This window comes from Nerophis lumbriciformis, linkage group LG11 (assembly GCF_033978685.3).
Source record: "Nerophis lumbriciformis linkage group LG11, RoL_Nlum_v2.1, whole genome shotgun sequence".
Classification (NCBI taxonomy): Eukaryota; Metazoa; Chordata; class Actinopteri; order Syngnathiformes; family Syngnathidae; genus Nerophis; species Nerophis lumbriciformis.
Window position 1 is genome coordinate 12,043,560 of NC_084558.2, and position 19,768 is coordinate 12,063,327.

Here is a 19,768-nt window from a genome sequence, read left to right on the forward strand (position 1 = left end):
ACGTTTTTCGTCGCCCAAACAGATTCTTTGGATGTGATAAATGCCGAAGTTTTATTTACGGAGGCAATAATTGAGCATGGACTTCCAATCGCACTGGCTGATCACATGGGACAGTTAATAATGTATGCAACCTTTAAAAATCATTACGCGGTGATCGCGATCCCAAAAATAAACTTTTCTTGCATGATAATGTCCAGAAAAATTCGCTTTATATTACTATAGAGTCCTTTTAACGAATGAGTTTGATGGTTTATCACAAACCTTAAATGAAATTCCATGGCCACCGTCCTGCTCTCTATATCAACCAGGGTGAGCCCCACCCCTTTCGTGAGCGCACTGCGCGCGGAGTGACCCCTGTTACGCGCCCCCGGCAACAGGGGTGGCAAGCAGGTAAGCTGCGCGGGCGGAGCGCGCGGAGTGACCCCTGTTACGAGCCCCCGGCCACGGGGGTGGCGGGCAGGTAAGCTGCTTACCTGCTGCGCGTGACGCCGGCCGCGGCGAAAGCGGACGAGGCGGTGTGTCGGTGCGGTGGGCGTGGTAGTGACCCTGGACGTGCGTCGGGCCCTTCTCGCGGATCGCCTCAGCTATGGCCTCGGTCCCGGACCCCGGCGAGGCGTCCCTTCTCCGCTCCGTAAAAGTGTCCATCTCTTTTCTTTTTTTTTCTTCTGTTGTGGCATATGCAGCAGGTGCCTGCTCGTTTTTCGTATGTGGGTAACAACATTTAACTATGTATATATATTTCCGAATTGGTTTAACTGCCACCCGCCAAAAAAAAAAAAAAAAAATCTAATTAATCCGCCCGACCCGACCCGCGAGCGGATAAAATCTTTTTTTTTTTTTAATTTCATCCGCCCGATCCGCGGATAATCCGCGGACTCCGCGGTTGTGTCCGCAAACCGCGCATCTCTACTAAGCACTTATTTATTTGTGTTGTTACAAGCTAGGTTAGCTTAGCTATTAGCATGCCAACTCCTGGCTTGTTCTCGGCGTGTAACATGTTTAGACTCATTCTCCAGTTATAATAATACTTGATAACATTATTTAAGTTACTAAGAAATTCAGTTCATTTGCAGTAATGGAGGTGATTATTTTCAGGTCAGGGGAGCCGCTAGCCGCTTGTCAACCAGAGAGGATCTGCGTTTTTGATTTACAGGGCACCTATACACCGAACCGGCATTGCGCCGATGCAGGACAACTAGGGCAGACGGGTCATATTGGTCTCGCTTCCGATTGGTCTGTCAGGGGGAACGAGGCGGCACCGGGTCGTATCGCAGGTCCCTTCCCGGCAATAGAGGCCGACCAGCAGGCTCGGAGAGACCCATTGTCGAGGGGGCCCTTCAATCTACAATTTGTCTGTGAATTCCGGGTTCAATTCTCTCACAAAAATCCCTTATTCGTGGCTGCTGCCATACGTAAGGATGTTGTCTTTGAGCCATGACCCGCCCCCTTCGTCTTCTATTGATATCACGGCAACAGCAGTGGCTGCAAATTAAATCACAGCTCCAATACTATGGAATCAAAAAGTGTCCGTCTTCCTCAAAGTGGAGACTCGCGGGACGATATTTTACGAGAATTACGGCTCATGACGCAAAACACCCTTTAAAGGAAACACCTCCATGTCGCAAATGCCATCCATCCATCCATCCATTTTCTACCGCTTGTCCCTTTTGGGGTCGCTGGAGCCTATCTCAGCTGCATTCGGGTGGTAGCCGGGGTACACCCTGGACAAGTCGCCACCTCATCGCAGAAGTCGCAAATGTACTTTGCAAAATGTACGCGATATTTCTAAACAAAATCAACAAACTGCAATGGAAACGCAGCTACTGTCGTCACAGGCGCCTACGAGTTCTAGTCAATGGCTTGGCTGTTGGGCGGGACTTCCGGGACAAGGATGGGAAGTGACGTGTTGTGGCAGCGAAAGGTTGTTTCAGTCATGCCAGAAAAAAAGAGCAAAACACGGAGATTGAGCCAGTTGTACGAGAACGTTACATTTTGTGAAATTAATAAAGACAAACTGGGAATCTGGCTGAGCCTCCATTCCTTGGAATGTTACAATATTGACGGACGGCGCAGCGTTGACGTCACGTATCTTGCGGGTAATTATTTGGCGGGCAGCCGTGACTCTCGCCTTGTTTTAAAGATTAACTGTCACACGCTTGCTAGCCTCCAGCTACGTAAGTAACGCAACAAGTTCTTGTTTGCACGATTGCACAGAGATAAATTCCTAGTTTGTGAACCCGTTCTCAAACAATGGCAATAAAAACTATTCTGATTCTGATTCTCAAGTGTGTGACTCTTTTCAGGTACAACCCTGGCTCGTGTCGTTTTAAAGACAAAAACCGGCAACTGATTTCTGGTTCGGTATGATAACCGGTTTACGTGTTTACATTTGATTAACCGAAGGATTCACAGCTGAATCTTATCGATTGAGGGGGCTGTAACGGACTTAGCCGAACCGGTCACTTCTCGAACTGGATATCTGGTCGCATCGATTTATCTTTAACAGCCCTCGGTCCGATGTAAAAAGACACATGCTAAGCAGTGTTTTGGCGACACGATCGTGCTTACGGACGTTCCGCCTGAGTATGTTTGGGCCTTAAGTGTAAACACACTCAAAGTGCTAAATTGAGGCACAGCCAATATCCCAACTGCCATCCCTGGTTACCTCAACGCCAACCACTCACTAACTTGTAAGTTTGACTCAGATTTTAAATTCGAAAAGCAAATCAGCAGCGTCGTTCAAAAAAGCTTTTATCAATTACGCCAAATAGCGAAAGTGAAACCGCTTCTATCAAGACATGATCTTGAAAAATTAATCCACGCTTTTATCTCGACTCGTCTTGATTATTGTAATGCCCTGTATGTTGGCATTAGCCAGGCCTCCCTCGCCCGCCTGCAGCTCGTGCAGAACTCTGCTGCTCGTCTGCTAACACAGACCCGCAGACGTGAGCACATCACCCCTATTTTAGCGTCCCTTCACTGGCTCCCTGTGCGTTACCGAATACATTTTAAACTCCTTTTATTTGTTTTTAAATGTCTAAACAACCTCGCGCCAACCTATCTCTCCGACCTCCTTCAGCCTTACTGCCCCACCCGATCCTTAAGATCAGCCGATCAGCTGCTGTTGACGGTCCCTGACACAAGGCTGAAGCTTAGAGGTGACAGAGCTTTCGCCGTTGCTGCTCCCAAGCTCTGGAACGACCTACCCCTGAGTGTTAGACAAGCCTCCTCTCTTCCTGTTTTTAAATCTCTCTTAAAAACATACTTTTATTCCATGGCTTTTAACACTGAGTGATATCCATCCTGCAATGGCGCCCCATAATACACCTGCTGTGATCCTGTTTTTATGTTTTTATTAATTCTATTTTAATTATTTATTTTTTATCGTGTTTCTGTTTGTGTTGTGTTGTGTTTGCTCGGTACTCGTTTTATCTTTTAACCTGCTCATTGTACAGCACTTTGGCTACCCCTGTGGTAAATTTTAAATGTGCTCTATAAATAAAGTTGATTTGATTTGATTTGATTTGTGTGTCCACTAAAGAAGACAACGTAAGAAGGGTCTTGCAGCACTCACCTCATTATACATGGGGTCTCTTTTCAGGGAAGGTTGATATTGCTCACATAACACTGTGAAAACTGTTAATTTACCCCTAAAAAGGGAAAACAATTAATTAGTCACAATAAAAACACATCTTAATGAGCACAACTACACAATCAAGCAGCTGTTGCATAAACTACTGTACCATCACAAAAAATGGTAATGCTCCGCTTTAGCTACATAAATACAATATGTGAAGTGCAGTTCACAATAACAATTATATTGTTAAAGGAGAATATGCAATTTTGGGTAGAAACTGCGTGTGAATGCTGAAATGCCCAAGACGACCCGACACACTGACAGGCAGCGCGCTGGGTGGATAACGTTGATCAACAAAATATGTGCCTCTAAGGTGTATGTGTATCAGCAAAACAAACAGAAAAAGCTAGCGCACTGACGTTGGCAAGCTAAAATGCTAACAGTTCACATGTGTCAAGTTATGCAACTAAGAGGGGGTGCCCTGTAAAAAATATCTAAAAAGTTAGCATACTAATGTTAACATGTTTAAACTGTTAACTATATACGACTGTGGTGTATGCCTGTAAAATTAGCTAAAAAAGCTATCAAGCTTTTAGCTTAGTTAACATTTTAGTTTTAATTGACGCCATAGATGGACAAACAAGTACGTTTAACGTCCTTAATAAAACTGCTAAACTTAATATAAAGTCTGCCGTTCTTAAAGCCAATGTTTTCCTTTTTATAGTATCGTTAAAATCGATTGATTCCCTTTTAAAACAATTTTGAATTGAAACCCCTCTTTTGGAAGGCAAACTTGCCGAGTACAGATCAATATACTTGAAATTTAGAAATATAAATCTAACTATCAATTGTTACACCCCTCGTTTAATACGTTAGAAAATACCGTACTTTTAAAAATCTTTTAATTTACTCAAATCGACAGTGCACCTTATAACCCAGTGCGCCTAATGTACGGATTACTTCTGGTTTTGCTTACCCACCTCGAAGCAATTTTATTTGACACATAGTATAATGATAAACCTGACCAGGAGATGGCAGTCACACATAAGAGATACATGCAAGATAGTGCATTGACGCCCATTGAATAAATGCTGCATTACACACAGCGCTCAAATCTCTTTAAATGTTTTAGTAAGACTTTGATAAGGTACAGAGCTGCATCGCTTCATGGATTGTCGGCGCAATACGGCTACCGTAGTCAAAATATGGGTAATATCAAAATGGCAACTTTAAGAGACGTTTTGTTTCGCAGTATCATGCAAAAACAACTTTTCTTACTACTGGTACCTGCTGCTGTAGAAATGGGATCTGCAAAAGTCCCAAAATTGTGCGCGCGTCTGCAATTGTGGTCCGCGTGTTGTCAATAAACTCCTTTTTTTCTATCATTTTGTATTGGAGCATTTATCCTGCGCTATTGCCATTGCTAATATAAAAGTAGCGTGGAGATCTAACTTAATCTGTCAGTAGACTCGCTATGGAAGCGCTAAAAAAAATACCTGTACAACAAAGATGCCGGGGAGAAGACGCTGTCAAATTATGAGCGACGTGTTGATAAACCGCTAGTCAAGGTCAGACCCCAAACTTAAAGCCTCATTCATATCAGTTTCAAAGAAACATTCAAAGTAAAGTAATGACAGTTTGATGGTTGGTGACGAAGAGCAGTTTTCACCGCCAAGCTCCGCCCACCACAAATCGCTACAAAAAGGAATGACCCATTCGGCACTTAATGATCATCATTTATACCAATAAAATGTTGAAAGTGTGTCGCCATGGCACACCCCCATACTAAGGCAAAATTCCCCGGCAATTTATCAACGCTGATCTGTTTAGTATTTGTCTCTGATCATTTAAAGTGAAATGATGACAGTTTGATTGTTTTCAGCATTCACACAATTAATTTCCAAATAGATACATGTGTCCTGGGTGTGTTTTAAGCATTCACACAATTAATTTCCAATCAGATACATGTGTCCTGGGTGTGTTTTAAGCATTAACACAATTAATTTTCAATCAGATACATGTGTCCTGGGTGTGTTTCAAGAGTATTTTACCCATCCACTGCCAGCAGCAGAAACCAGATAAAGTTAAGGAGAGGCTGGACAAACGGAGGTCCTCGCTCTATGGACGGGTGTTTCTCTGTGTACGTGCTAAACACCACGGAAGCGCTGTTTTTGTTCTTTAAGCAGAGAAACCTATAGGGAGTACAAGATGAGTAATAATGGCTACATCTTTGAAGAATACATTGTTGTCAATGAGTGATATTGTTAAAACTGATGCGAATGGACTCACTGTAAAACTGCTTGGGCCACAAACATGTCAACCTCACTGCGGAAGCCTCGGGATGATGAATACTCCACTAGCATCTGCGCACAACCCTCCCCGTCAGACGAATGCAAGAAGTGGTAACGAGATTCACTGTAGTTTTGCTCTAGAAAAAAAATCAAGAAAATTCAGATTATATAGTACCCATTATCCTTTTCAAAACATGTGCTCGCGCTGTGTTGGCTGATACTAAACACAGAAGTAATTTACTTGACGTACCTTTCCACAAGGTGACAGCCAGCAACTGGTGTAACTTTGGGTGACCCAACTTCCCAGAGCCTCCAGTGGACCATTTCAAGGCTCTTGACACAAACGCTACTCTTTCTGGAGAGTTCTGATCCATCAGGCTAAACAGCTTTGCAAGGTGTTCTGTTTGGCAAACACAACCATCATCATTACAAAAGATACCGGTATACAGTGGAAGTAAGGTAACAATTGATCCCCTGCCAAGTTTGAAAGTCTACCCCTCCTAAAATGACATTTTTATGAAAGGTGTACTGTATTTTAACACAGAGACTAAATGTAATTTAAAAAAAATAGAAATAACAGTAAAGATTAGGTATGGGCGATATGGCAATATATATTGCAGCCTCCTGCGATCACGATATATTTGGCGAATAATCATTTCAATATAATCATTTCAAAACAGGTTACAAAGGTTCCTAATTTGGCTGCTGACATATGTTGTGACTTGTTGTATCATTTTTAAAACTATTATTACTTGTATATTTACTGCTAATAACTGGTAACTTTCTGTTATCTAATATGATTCTATTATATTTAAAATGTAATGAGCTCTTATTCTTCTGTTGTTTTTGATTACATTAGTTTTGGGGGATATTACAAATTTGGGTATCGATCCAAAACCAAGTAGTTATAGTGAAGTGAAGTGAATTATATTTATATAGCACTTTTCTCTAGTGACTCAAAGCGCTTTTACATAGTGAAACCCAATATCTAAGTTGGGACAGTATCGGTCATACTGATAATTCCAGGATCATTATATGGTCCAATTTTGGATCACAATATTAAATCAGACAGAAACACAAGATGGTGGTGTAACAATATCAATGAAATATTTGTTAACTGTTTACTTATACAATTGTACAAAATGAAGTCAATATTTCAAAATAGGGCCGCCCCTGGCTAAATTGTGGCCCTCAGAAGAATATTATTTTTTAGAAAAAAGGTTACTGTTAGCTTTAATTTAAATCCTTAGTTTTCCCCCTCAAAGTCCTCCTGTGTCCAGAGACTTAATTCCTGGTTTGTAAACAATAACAAACATTTAAAAAAAACTTTATTTTTTTTAATCACTGGGTATTGACCATATATACAGACAATGTACTATATAAATGATATAAATTTGGCCAACAATAGAACATTTAATACTATAGTTATATCCTGATAAAGTTAATGTTCCAACGATTGTCACACACACTAGGTGTGGTGAAATTTGTCCTCTGACAAATGACCCATCCACATGTTCACCCCCTGGGAGGTGAGGAAAGCAGTGAGCAGCAGCGTGCGCCACGCTCTGAAATCATTTGGTGATTTAACCCCCAATTCCAACCCTTGATGCGGAGTGCCAAGCAGGGGATAATGGGTCCCATTTTTTGTAGTCTTTGGTATGACTCGGCCTGGGTTTGAACTCACAACCTCCCAGTCAAAGGGCGGACACTCTAACCACAAGGCCACTGAGCTGGTAAGATGATGATGCATGTTGACAGCACATTGCAGCAAATTTGACAGCGATAGGCAAGCAAAAGCCATCCTTAACTCCATTGAGCGTTCTTGTAACGGCTAACATCCCTCCACAGTGCAAAGTCACTTTTAAGTCAGTAATCCTCGTCTCTATGGCAGCAAATAAACAATGTTTCTTACAGCCCTCATATAATCCGTGGAGGACGAGGAATAGCTAAACGTGCTACACTACACACCGTAGGAGGATATGCTAACCACTAGGTGGAGCTCTTTAATGTAATACAGGTGGGCGGATCTGTACAAATATCTACAGTAATGACAGCAAGTATTATAGTATGATGTCGATACCACTGTGGTTAGATCGATATTTTTTTACTATACATTTTTTTTTGTCATTTATACTTTTGTTTACAAACTTTGGGAATAAGTCCTGAGGCACAAGAGGCCTTTAAGGCGGAAAAAACAAAGGATTTAAATCAAAGCCAATAGTAGGAAATAATTTAAAAATATAATTGATATTGTTAAACCGCCATCCTGAGTGTTTGTCTGATTATAATAGTGATCAAAATATGAATCATTTAATGATCTTGAAAATTGTAGGTAACAGTATTGATATGGCCAATATTGCCCCTGTAACTCCTTGGTATTGGATCGATACCCACATTTGTAGTATCGCCCAAAATTAATGTATTTGTACCCAAATGTCATCATCAATGTCATCAAGGATGTCGTTATGGCTTGTGCAGCCCTTTGAGACACTTTTGATTAAGGGCTATATAAATAAACTTTGATTGATTTATTGAAACTTTGAAATAACAGAAAAATAACTGCTTATCACAGTTTAATCAGAAGTGTAGATAGAACCATGTTACAACAGAAAGTCACAGGATATTAACACTAAACTAACACGTAGATTAATTGTAGTTTTGACAAAATAATACAACCGTCAATGATGTAATATGGTAAATGATAAAAGGATTTTTCTTGTGTCGTGCCTTTCTACCTTCACGGTACACAAAGTGCTTTGACACGATCACCACATTTACCAACTGATTATGCAGCATCAGGCGCAACTGGGGGTTCAGTGTCTTGCTCAAGGATACTTTGACACGGTAACAGGGGGATTGAGGATTGAACCCACAACATTCAGTTTGGAAGACAACCCCCTGAGCCATGCTGTATGTTACCGCATACATCATCAGCCAAATTAGGAGCCATAATATATATATGATGCACGATGTCGCAGGGGTTAGTGCATGTGCCTAACAATACAAAGGTCCTGGGTTCGATCCCCGGGCTCAGGGTCTTTCTGTGTGTTGCATGTTCTCCCTGTGACTGGGTGGGTTCCCTCCGGGTATTCCGGCTTCCTCCCACCTCCAAAGACATGCACCTGGGGATAGGTTGATTGGCAACACTAAATTGACCCTAGTGTGTGAATGTTGTCTGTCTATCTGTGTTGGCCCTGCTATGAGGTGGTGACTTGTCCAGGGTGTACGCCGCCTTCCACCCGAATGCAGCTGAGATAGGCTCCAGCACCCCCCGTGACACCGAAAGGGACAAGCGGTAGAAAATGAATGGCTGGATGGTTATTGTGATATATATTGTTATCGCAGGAAGCTGCAATATATATCGCAATATAGACTTTAGGCCGTATAGCCCATTCCACCAGCGTTCCCTATAAGGTGCGCAATTCTGCACTGCAAATCTATTCAAAGCACAAAATCAAATCAAACCCAATCTGAACTCTAAACAAAATAAACACAATGTGTGCTGTAGGATTTTGCAATGCAACTGTGAGTGACAGGCAATGACAAGCGGCCACAACAAATAAAACAATTTTCATCAACACAGTTTAATTATTGTAACGTCTGTCCATCTATGACTTACTTTACTGAGCAAAACGGTTTATGTTCGACCGTAACCACACCAAAAACATTAGTAAAAAACATCTATCTAGCAAAACTGGTCACCTTCTGCCATACACACCAGGCCAAAACCAAATCTTTATCCTATTAACAGCAGCTGCTCGCTCTCTCATTTGAGCCAACACATACTCATTAGACTGCGCCACTGATGTGTTTATGGCCACACAAAAAGTCGGACACCTCCCAAAACCACACAAAGTGTAAATGCCAGGTCGTTGCACTATGACTCCCCGATCAGATGCTGTTACTAAATTACAGAAATGCTCACAAAAATATATATTTACAGACAGAACGTTACAGGAATGTACACTTTATCCCATGCTTACATCTTATTGTGCAACTTGTGAATGTTTTAAGGGGTAAAGGGTACAAATTATTTCCAAAGTAGGCCCCCCATCTAGGGATAACATTATAGTACACAACTAATGAAAACAAATTGTTTGTTATTTTCATTGTAAGTGGGTCAAATCACTTATATTAGAAAATAATCTCATAGAAATGACTGCAGTCTTTTGATTATGATAAGATATTCAACCTGTTATGTCAAGTTTGGGACAGGTGTACTGCTGGTATGGTCACAGTGTGCACGTCTGTGCTCCACTGAATGCTCACGTAGCGTGTGCGTTTGCTCACACACATGAAAAAAAAAAAGGGAACATTGCTGTCCATTAAGTCAACTTATTGGTCCAAAAGTAGTTTTAAAGGCTCAATGCTGTAACTCACCTAATATACCATCTTCCACTTTGGTCTCGGACTTCTCCATCACCTCAAGCACTAGCATGGATAGATCTGCTGCACTGTTTTGCTGCAGAGTAAAGCATGTAACAAAGTAATCTATATGACAATACTGTAGTACATAATCCTTTGTCACTCACTTAGACACCACTTTCCTTTCTGATCATTTTGCATTTGGTTTGTTTTGTTACATTTCATAATTATTTTCAAAGAAACTATGTTTACAATTGCTAAACATTATTGCTCTTGTGGTGTGTGTCGTGGTAATGCAACATGTTATAGTATCCTTTATAGTGAATTTAAGGTTCTGAGAGAACAGAGGAAGTTAAAGGCCTACTGAAACCCACTACTACCGACCACGCAGTCTGATAGTTTATATATCAATGATGAAATCTTAACATTGCAACACATGCCAATACGGCTGGGTTATCTTACTAAAGTGCAATTTTAAATTTCACGCGAAATATCCTGCTGAAAACGTCTCTGTATGATGACGCCTGCGCGTGACGTCACGGATTATAGAGGACATTTTGGGACAGCATGGTGGCCAGCTATTATGTCGTCTGTTTTCATCGCAAAATTCCACAGTATTCTGGACATCTGTGTTGGTGAATCTTTTGCAATTTGTTCAATGAACAATGGAGACAGCAAAAGAAGAAAGCTGTAGGTGGGAAGCGGTGTATTGCGGCAGGTGTTGTGCCGGATAACGCACCCCCGCCGTAGAATGCACCCCCTGACTGTTGTGCCGGATAACACAGCCGGTGTTTCATTGTTTACATTCCCGAAAGATGACAGTCAAGCTTAACCAATCAACAGAGACTCTTACCAGGAGGACTTTGAGTTGGATACGCAGACACGGTACCATGAGTACGCATGCAGCTGCGGCTTCCAAACATTTGATCGCTTGCCTGTACGTGCATGCCGCTATGTGCATGTCACGTACGTAACTTTGGGGACTTTGGGGAAATATATGTGCTGTATGAACTTCGGGGAGGTGAATGGTACTTTGGGCTGTGGGATTGAGTGTGTTGTGCAGGTGTTTGAGTTGTATTGGCGGGTTATATGGACGGGAGGGGGGAGGTGTTTGTTATGCGGGATTAATTTGTGGCATATTAAATATAAGCCTGGTTGTGTTGTGGCTAATAGAGTATATATATGTCTTGTGTTTATTAACTGTTTTAGTCATTCCCAGCTGAATATCAGGTCCCACCCGCCTCTCACAGCATCTTCCCTATCTGAATCGCTCCCACTGCCCTCTAGTCCTTCACTCTCACTTTCCTCATCCACAAATCTTTCATCCTCACTCAAATTAATAGGGAAATCGTCGCTTTCTCGGTCCGAATCGCTCTCGCTGCTGGTGGCCATGATTGTAAAGAATGTGCAGATGTGAGGAGCTCCACAACCTGTGACGTCACGCGCATATCGTCTGCTACTTCCGGTACAGGCAAGGCTTTTTTTTATCAGTGACCAAAAGTTGCGAACTTTATCGTCGATGTTCTCTACTAAACCCTTTCAGCAAAAATATGGCAATATCGCAAAATGATCAAGTATGACACATAGAATGGACCTGCTATCCCCGTTTAAATAAGAAAATCGCATTTCAGTAGGCCTTTAAGGACCGGTTCTTACCTGCTCTTACATGCAATACTTCTAAATATGTGCCATATTATTATGAGTACATGGTTCTGGGATTGAGTTACAAACAAAGAGCGTGTACCTGGTTATAGCTGAAGAAGAGTAGAGCACCATTGTACATCAGCTCCCTGGCTTCACTGTGTTTAGCCTGTGACATGTACCTGTTGCAAAGCAAGAGTGTCAATATTAAAAATGTGTAAGGGATGAACAGTGTGCATGCATGTCAAGTTTTTATATTGCAATTAATGAAGGCCAAGGAGAAGAAATGACGAGGACTCTTCTCAGACATGGAGATGCGAGGCTGGCTATCGTGGGATACAATAAAATTAAGTACAAAACACATTGGCTTGCTTCTAAAGGAAATAACTGACGATAGCTAAATGTTGTCCGTTAATTTATTCTAAAGCTAATATTGACAACAAGGTAATGCAAATTTTAAATAACCAACATACACCTTATACGATATATATTACATCAGGTACAGCATATGAATGTACCTTGTCAGTACAGACGGCTACCTGGCTAACTATTAGCACATCTGCAGAGCAACTGCAACAACAAGGCAGCAGTTATTTATTACATGCTAATAGTTTGAACATAATAAAAACCCTATTATACGGTAAAACATGTATTGTGTATCTGTTTGAAGAAAAACTTCTACACTTGTCAGTTGTATTCTTTCAGATGCTAGCAAGCCTGCTAGATAGCTAGCTCTTCGTTAGCAGTCCATTTTAGGACTGTAGATAACTGACACTTCCGCCGTCCAAACAAATAGCCGGACCGGCATGGGTGGGCGGGTCTTTGGTGAAGTACCCCCAATCAGAAGCGAGTACGGAAACAGCACGGTTGATAGAACGATCTGAAACACGGCAGGCCTCGAGAAGCCAACTGCAACCGGGACGTGAAGTCAATTCTTACCTAAAAAATAACGTCCTATACATCTGGTGTGCTTCATAGTAATCTCCTTTTTCTACACTGGCTCGCAATTTTCCTTCCACCCGCTGTACGCCTCCACGGTTCCTGACACTGGAGCACCTCAGGGACTCCTGCTCCGACATTGTCGTAGCTCAGCGGTGGGCGCTGTGAATACTCGTCCGACTGTTGACACGGGAAAACGTCAAATAAGGCTTGACCCTTTTCAGATGCCGTAGTTATAGGGCTTCGCGGACCATTGCCAAGGTACGCATTTAAAATGTAATGTGGCGTTCTAATAAGTAATTAATTACATGGGAAGTCCTACTAATTAAAAAATGATAGTAATTTTATTTTTAACATGGAAGGATGGACAGATCGATCCAGATAAACCTTGCCTGGTGCATCGATACCAATGTTGGTATCAGTATCAGATCGACTAGTGTGATATATGTCTGTTTTTGTTGTGTTGGTCATACCTAAACAGTTATTTTCATATTGTTTAAAAACGTAGTTAATACGTCCTGAAACAATAATGTTTGTAATTAAAACGGAATAATTGTATGTTATTGGCATTGTCTTATATTGTTGTATAACTATTTAGATATGTGATCAATGCAAATGCCTGATTTATCGGGATTCTGGAATTTGCAGCGTTGTCGAGCGTACGTCGTCGAGCTTGGTAGTCCTTCTTTGTCTTAGGGAAGATTCTACGCGCATGCGCGTCAGATTACTCGAAAAACACAACACGTTCGCGGAACGTTAGGGAAACGTTACTACATAATGTACATAAAGTAAATTTGCGAAAAAAACACTTTGAAAAGCCTAACAGTTGCTGTTTCCATTGCAGGCAAATAATTTGTGTGTCATAGGTTTTGATATGTTCTCAGAATGTTCTTAGAATGTTCTCATCTTGCATAACCAAACGAGAACCATGGTAACGTTACGCTAACGTTAGGTGTTACCTGGGGTGTTGTTCACAAATAAATGTATTAAAAGTTTTTCTGTTTGACTAAATTCTTTGTACTGTGTTTTATGGGTATAATCAAGATAAACAAATAAAAGGTAGTCTTTGAATGATGGATTTGATGATCTTATAGTAAAAACAATATCCGAACCAGGACGAGATTATTATTATTATTTTATGTTTAATTTGATAAACTTTTATAATATGCAACATTTACATGCAACCAAGAGATAATGATAATCAAAACAAGTACAGAAACAGTACAAAACAGCGCCAGAGGGTTGTAATGTAAACTCAATAAAGTAACTAACATCAATCAATCAATCAATCTTTATTTATATAGCCCTAAATCACAAGTGTCTCAAAGGGCTGCACAAGCCACAACGACATCCTCGGTACAAAGCCCACATACGGGCAAGGAAAAACTCACCCCAGTGGGACGTCGATGTGAATGACTATGAGAAACCTTGGAGAGGACCGCATATGTGGGTAACCCCCCCCTCTAGGGGAGACCGAAAGCAATGGATGTCGAGTGGGTCTGACATAATATTGTGAGAGTCCAGTCCATAGTGGATCCAACATAATAGTAAGATATAGAATGCAAAATATATATATGTAACAAAATGTAAAGCCATAGGCTCACACAAGTTTCGTAAATAATCCAAATTTGGAACACAGCATCATAGTTTTCACAGCTTTTTGGTTGTTAGAGGTAGAGCGTTTTAAAGTAGAGTTCTATAATTCTTTTTTGAAGGCACCAAAAACAAGCTGGCTATTGAGAAACTTACATTTATGAATATAAAACTTAGCCAATAGTATAACGAGGTTGAAAAGGTAAAATTTATTTTCAAATAGGAACGAGATTATTGGACCCGTATTTACCTCCACTATTTGCAGTGTCGCCCACACCCACCATGGTGACCACCAGTTAGCTACAGTACACAACCAGCAACACTAGATGGCGACAGATACTTCGACTACTAAATCAAATGTCAAAACATCAATTCCCACGCTTTTATTCGTTTAATGTGTCGTATAATGAAATGTGTGAAATGTGTATATACGACCCAAACACGCTTACTGGAGTAATAACAAGTTATTTGTCAGGAGACATTGTTTTGAACGAAATGCTTCCCACGTAGAGGAGGGTTTTCCGGTTAAAGTTTCCTTTGTCGTCAGGAAGTGGCAGCGGGGTGTCTACGCTGCTGTATTATCTTCGCAGCTGACAACTAAACACACAACTGGCGAGCATGATAAGTAAGAATAATGACATATTTAATACGACGCTGCAATAGCGTCGTCTGGGAAGGCCACAGACTAGTGAATAAGATAGCTTCGGAGTTAGCACCGCAGTAGTGTGTGACTGGCGAACATAGCATGCTAATGCTAGGTTGTTAACTAGGCTTGCACGGAGGTTTGACATGTTCTATGTGTCAGAAGGTGGCGTTAATACGTGTGTCGTTTTTAAACTGGTTGTATTTTATTGTGTGACGTTACTCCCAACTTTACGCCCGGGTTAGTTGGGGTTAACTCGCTCCCAGACAAGCTAACAATAGCATAGCTTGTGTGTCTGTTTTGGTTAGTGACAGCTGTACTGTGCTGTATTCTGATGCCCTGTGACACCGATGTGTGCAGCACCTCTGGAGCTTACTGTTGTTGTCAAACCTGCTGTATGACTTGGAAATAGTTGCATGATGATCGAGGTGATATGGAAGTAGAATTGTCTCACATCAACTTATATAAATCAATATGATATTAATACATATCCATGTATTAATAAATATACACATACAAATGTGATATGCAAATAAATACATAATTGGTATTAGAGATGTCCGATAATGGCTTTTTTGCCGATATTCCGATATTGTCCAACTCTTAATTACCGATTCCGATATCAACCGATACCGATATATAAAGTCGTGGAATTAACACATTATTATGCCTAATTTTGTTGTGATGCCCCGCCGGATGCATTAAACAATGTACTTTACCATGAATTGATTAACGTGGACCCCGACTTAAACAAGTTTAAAAACGTATTCGGGTGTTACCATTTAGTGATCAATTGTACGGAATATGTACTGTACTGTGCAATCTTCTAATACAAGTTTCAATCAATCAATCAAAAACAAGGTTTTCCAAAATAAGAGAACAACTTCATCTCCAGTTATGGAAAAAAGTTGAGGGGGGCGGGGTTTGGTGGTAGCGGGGGTGTATATTGTAGCGTCCCGGAAGAGTTAGTGCTGCAAGGGGTTCTGGGTATTTGTTCTGTTGTGTTTATGTTGTGTTACGGTGCGGATGTTCTCCCGAAATGTGTTTGTCATTGTTGTTTGGTGTGGGTTCACAGTATGGCGCATATTTGTAACAGTGTTAAAGTTGTTTATACGGCCACCCTCAGTGTGACCTGTATGGCTGTTGATCAAGTATGTCTTGCATTCACTTATGTGTGTATAAAAGCTGCATATATTATGTGACTGGGCCGGCACGCTGATTGAATGGCGGAAAAGCAGACGTGACGACAGGCAGTGCCTTTAAGGCATGCCCCCAATAATGTTGTCCACGCCCCCAATAATGTTGTCCGGGTGGAAATCGAGAGAATGGTTGCCCCGGGAGATTTTTTATAGGGGCACTGAAATTCGGGAGTCTCCCGGGAAAATCGGGGAAGTTGAAACCGATACCGATAATTTCCGATATTACATTTTAAAGCATTTATCGGCATCTCTAATTTTTAAAAATAAACACGTATTTGTAAATATATTTTTGAGATTTGAATATAAATATGCTTGATTTTGTATTTGTATTTGTATTGAATTTGCATATGTAGATCGCTTTTTTGCTTTTGTGTCGATAAGACATTCCTCCCACAAACCAGATGCACAAATACATGTGACCTACACACTCCCCTGAACAACCAGCAGAGGGCACTGTAGCCAGAGCGGTCTCGGTCACAGACATGGTCAGACACTGGCGAGCCAATCAGAGGCACACTAGGGAGTAGAGATGCGCGGATAGGCAATTTATTTCATCCGCAACCGCGTCAGAAAGTCGTCAACCATCCGCCATCCACCCGATGTAACGTTTGATCAGAACTGCACCCGCCCGCCATCCGCCCGATCTAATATAGATGATGCAAGGCATTAGTGAGCCTGCCAACTACTCCGGTTTTCCCGTAATTCGTACGGTTTTCATCAACCTATTCCGGGTTTTTCATTAATTAAAAAAAAAAAAAGGGTGAAAACTACGCGAATTGCACCTTGTGCAGACAAGATTTTTCGATCGGACACGGAAGAATTAGCGATGTAAAAGACCACGTTGGGACAAAAAAACACAAGTCTAATGCCGTTGCTAGCGATACAAGTGGAAAACTTTCAACGTTTTTCGTCGCCCAAACAGATTCTTTGGATGTGATAAATGCCGAAGTTTTATTTACGGAGGCAATAATTGAGCATGGATTTCCAATCGCACTGGCTGATCACATGGGACAGTTAAATGTTTGTAATGCAACCTTTAAAAATTATTACGCGGTGATCGCGGTCCCAAAAATAAACTTTTCTTGCATGATAATGTCCAGAAAAATTCGCTTTATATTACTATAGAGTCCTTTTAACGAATGAGTTTGATGGTTTATCACAAACCTTAAATGAAAGAAGTCCTTTGTTCTCCTGCACCATGGCCTTGCTTCGTGTTTGGTGCGCAAGCTTTATAACCTCACTGAGGTTATAAAGCTTTTGCCTGTTAAAGAAAGGAGACTGATCCAATGCAGCACAGACTTCCGCGTGCCACGCTGTCACGACCCAGACGCACACCAGTGCGCAATCATATGGGAGCCGCGCTGAGCGCACCTCCAAGCGCGTCTCGCTGCCGGCGACGGCCGGGTATATGGGCCCGACGCTCCAGCGCCATCCATTTTCAGGGCTAGTTGATTCGGCAGGTGGGTTGTTACACACTCCTAAGCGGGTTCCGACTTCCATGGCCACCGTCCTGCTCTCTATATCAACCAGGGTGAGCCCCACCCCTTTCGTGAGCGCACTGCTCGCGGAGTGACCCCTGTTACGCGCCCCCGGCAACAGGGGTGGCGGGCAGGTAAGCTGCGCGGGCGGCGCGCGCGGAGTGACCCCTGTTACGAGCCCCCGGCCACGGGGGTGGCGGGCAGGTAAGCTGCTTACCTGCTGCGCGTGACGCCGGCCGCGGCGAAGGCGGACGAGGCGGGGTGTCGGTGCGGTGGGCGCGGTAGTAACCCTGGACGTGCGTCGGGCCCTTCTCGCGGATCGCCTCAGCTACGGCTCCCGGTGGGGCCCTCTCGGGGGAAGGGGCCTCGGTCCCGGACCCCGGCGAGGCGTCCCTTCTCCACTCCGTAAAAGTGTCCATCTCTTTTCTTTTTTTTTCTTCTGTTGTGGCATATGCAGCAGGTGCCTGCTCGTTTTTCGTATGTGGGTAACAACATTTAACTATGTATATATATTTCCGAATTGGTTTAACTGCCACCCGCAAAAAAAAAACAAAAAAAAAAAAAAAATATATATATATATATATCTAATTAATCCACCCGACCCGACCCGCGCGCGGATAAAATCTTATTTTTTTTAATTTCATCCGCCCGATCCGCGGATAATCCGCGGACTCCGCGGTTGTGTCCGCAAACCGCGCATCTCTACTAGGGAGGGTCATATGATTATTGATATATGATGATGTTTTGACACACATTGCACTGATAAGAGATCAGTATCTACATCGGGACTAGGTCATTAAACGGCATTGATACAATAAAATAAGCAGCTAGCACGCTCTTACAGATTAACTAGATAAATTAGCATTAGGTAATACAAAGCTAACGTTAGCAAGCTCAGGCCCGTTGTGCGTTCTCTCTGTAAAGACATGGATTGTTTTTGTGCAGAGAACTCCGGGCATTTTGCATATAATGTATATAATGCTCTGTTACCGAGACGGCTCTGGCTGCAGTGCCCTCTGCTGGTTGTTCAGGGGAGTATGTAGGTCACATTTATTTGTGCATCTGGTTTGTGGGAGGAATGTCTCATCGACACAAAAGCAAAAAAAAGCGATCCACATATGCAAATTCAATACAAATACAAAATAACGCACATTTATATTAAAATCTCCAAAATATATTTACAAATACGCGTTTATTTATACAAATTATTTATGTATTTTATATAACATTTGTATTTGTATATTTATTAATATATGCATAAGTATTAATATCATATAGATATAGATATAAGTTGATGTGAGACAATTGTACTTCCATAAGGTGATGACATTAAATTAATGTTGAAGCTCTATCTGCTTTTGCTCAACAGGCCCATTCAAATACCTGACCTGCTGCAATGGGAAGACGCCCCTTTAAATTCAAGTGAATTTGGTAAGTCTGATTCCCCTTTGCAACCACACCCCTTATCTTTGCTGCTCTAATTGCAAATATGTGGCTGTTCCTGTCTCCAAAACTATAGCTGGCCTTTTAAAGCTTGAGAAAAGTGTTGCAACCTGCTGGTAACACTCTAACTTCAGTGGCCACTTTTAAGAACATCAGGTTTCATCCAATATTTTTGCAGTTCATCTAGGCTTGGGCCGATAAAACTATATCAATATATATCACGATAGACACATAATCGATATTAATAAAAAATGTGTTTGATAAAATGCATACAAAAATATATATATGTATATACTGTATAGACATATACATCTATGTATACATAATATATATTATATATCTATATAGACATATAATCCATGCATAGATATATAGATGTATATAGATTCTATATATATATATATATATATATAGATACGTAAATATGTATATATATACAGTATAAATTATGTATATATATATATATATATATATATATATTTATATATATATATATATATATATATGTGTGTGTATATATATTTAGAGTGAGAGAGGGATCGTATATATATATGTGTATATATATTTAGAGTGAGAGAGGGATCGTATATATATATATA

The 19,768-nt window shown here is 41.3% G+C and overlaps 2 protein-coding genes across 2 annotated transcripts in view; one reads left to right on the plus strand and one right to left on the minus strand.

The window, feature by feature from the left end:
* The window catches only part of get4 (guided entry of tail-anchored proteins factor 4), a 16,969-nt gene extending 3,946 nt beyond the window's left edge, over nt 1–13,023 (minus strand). Inside the window, exons 1-7 of the mRNA XM_061967386.2 lie at nt 12,814–13,023; nt 11,978–12,056; nt 10,249–10,330; nt 6,119–6,268; nt 5,867–6,005; nt 5,629–5,769; nt 3,575–3,650 (exon numbers count right to left, since the gene is read on the minus strand). Coding sequence (XP_061823370.1) covers nt 3,575–3,650; nt 5,629–5,769; nt 5,867–6,005; nt 6,119–6,268; nt 10,249–10,330; nt 11,978–12,056; nt 12,814–12,953 — 807 coding nt within the window. The 5' untranslated portion in view covers nt 12,954–13,023. The remainder of the gene's footprint in view (nt 1–3,574; nt 3,651–5,628; nt 5,770–5,866; nt 6,006–6,118; nt 6,269–10,248; nt 10,331–11,977; nt 12,057–12,813) is intronic.
* Nucleotides 13,024–14,942: 1,919 nt separating this feature from the next.
* The window catches only part of mrtfab (myocardin related transcription factor Ab), an 81,049-nt gene continuing 76,223 nt past the window's right edge, over nt 14,943–19,768 (plus strand). Inside the window, exons 1-2 of the mRNA XM_061967373.1 lie at nt 14,943–15,031; nt 19,096–19,157. The gene's annotated coding sequence lies outside the window, so the exon portion shown is untranslated. The remainder of the gene's footprint in view (nt 15,032–19,095; nt 19,158–19,768) is intronic.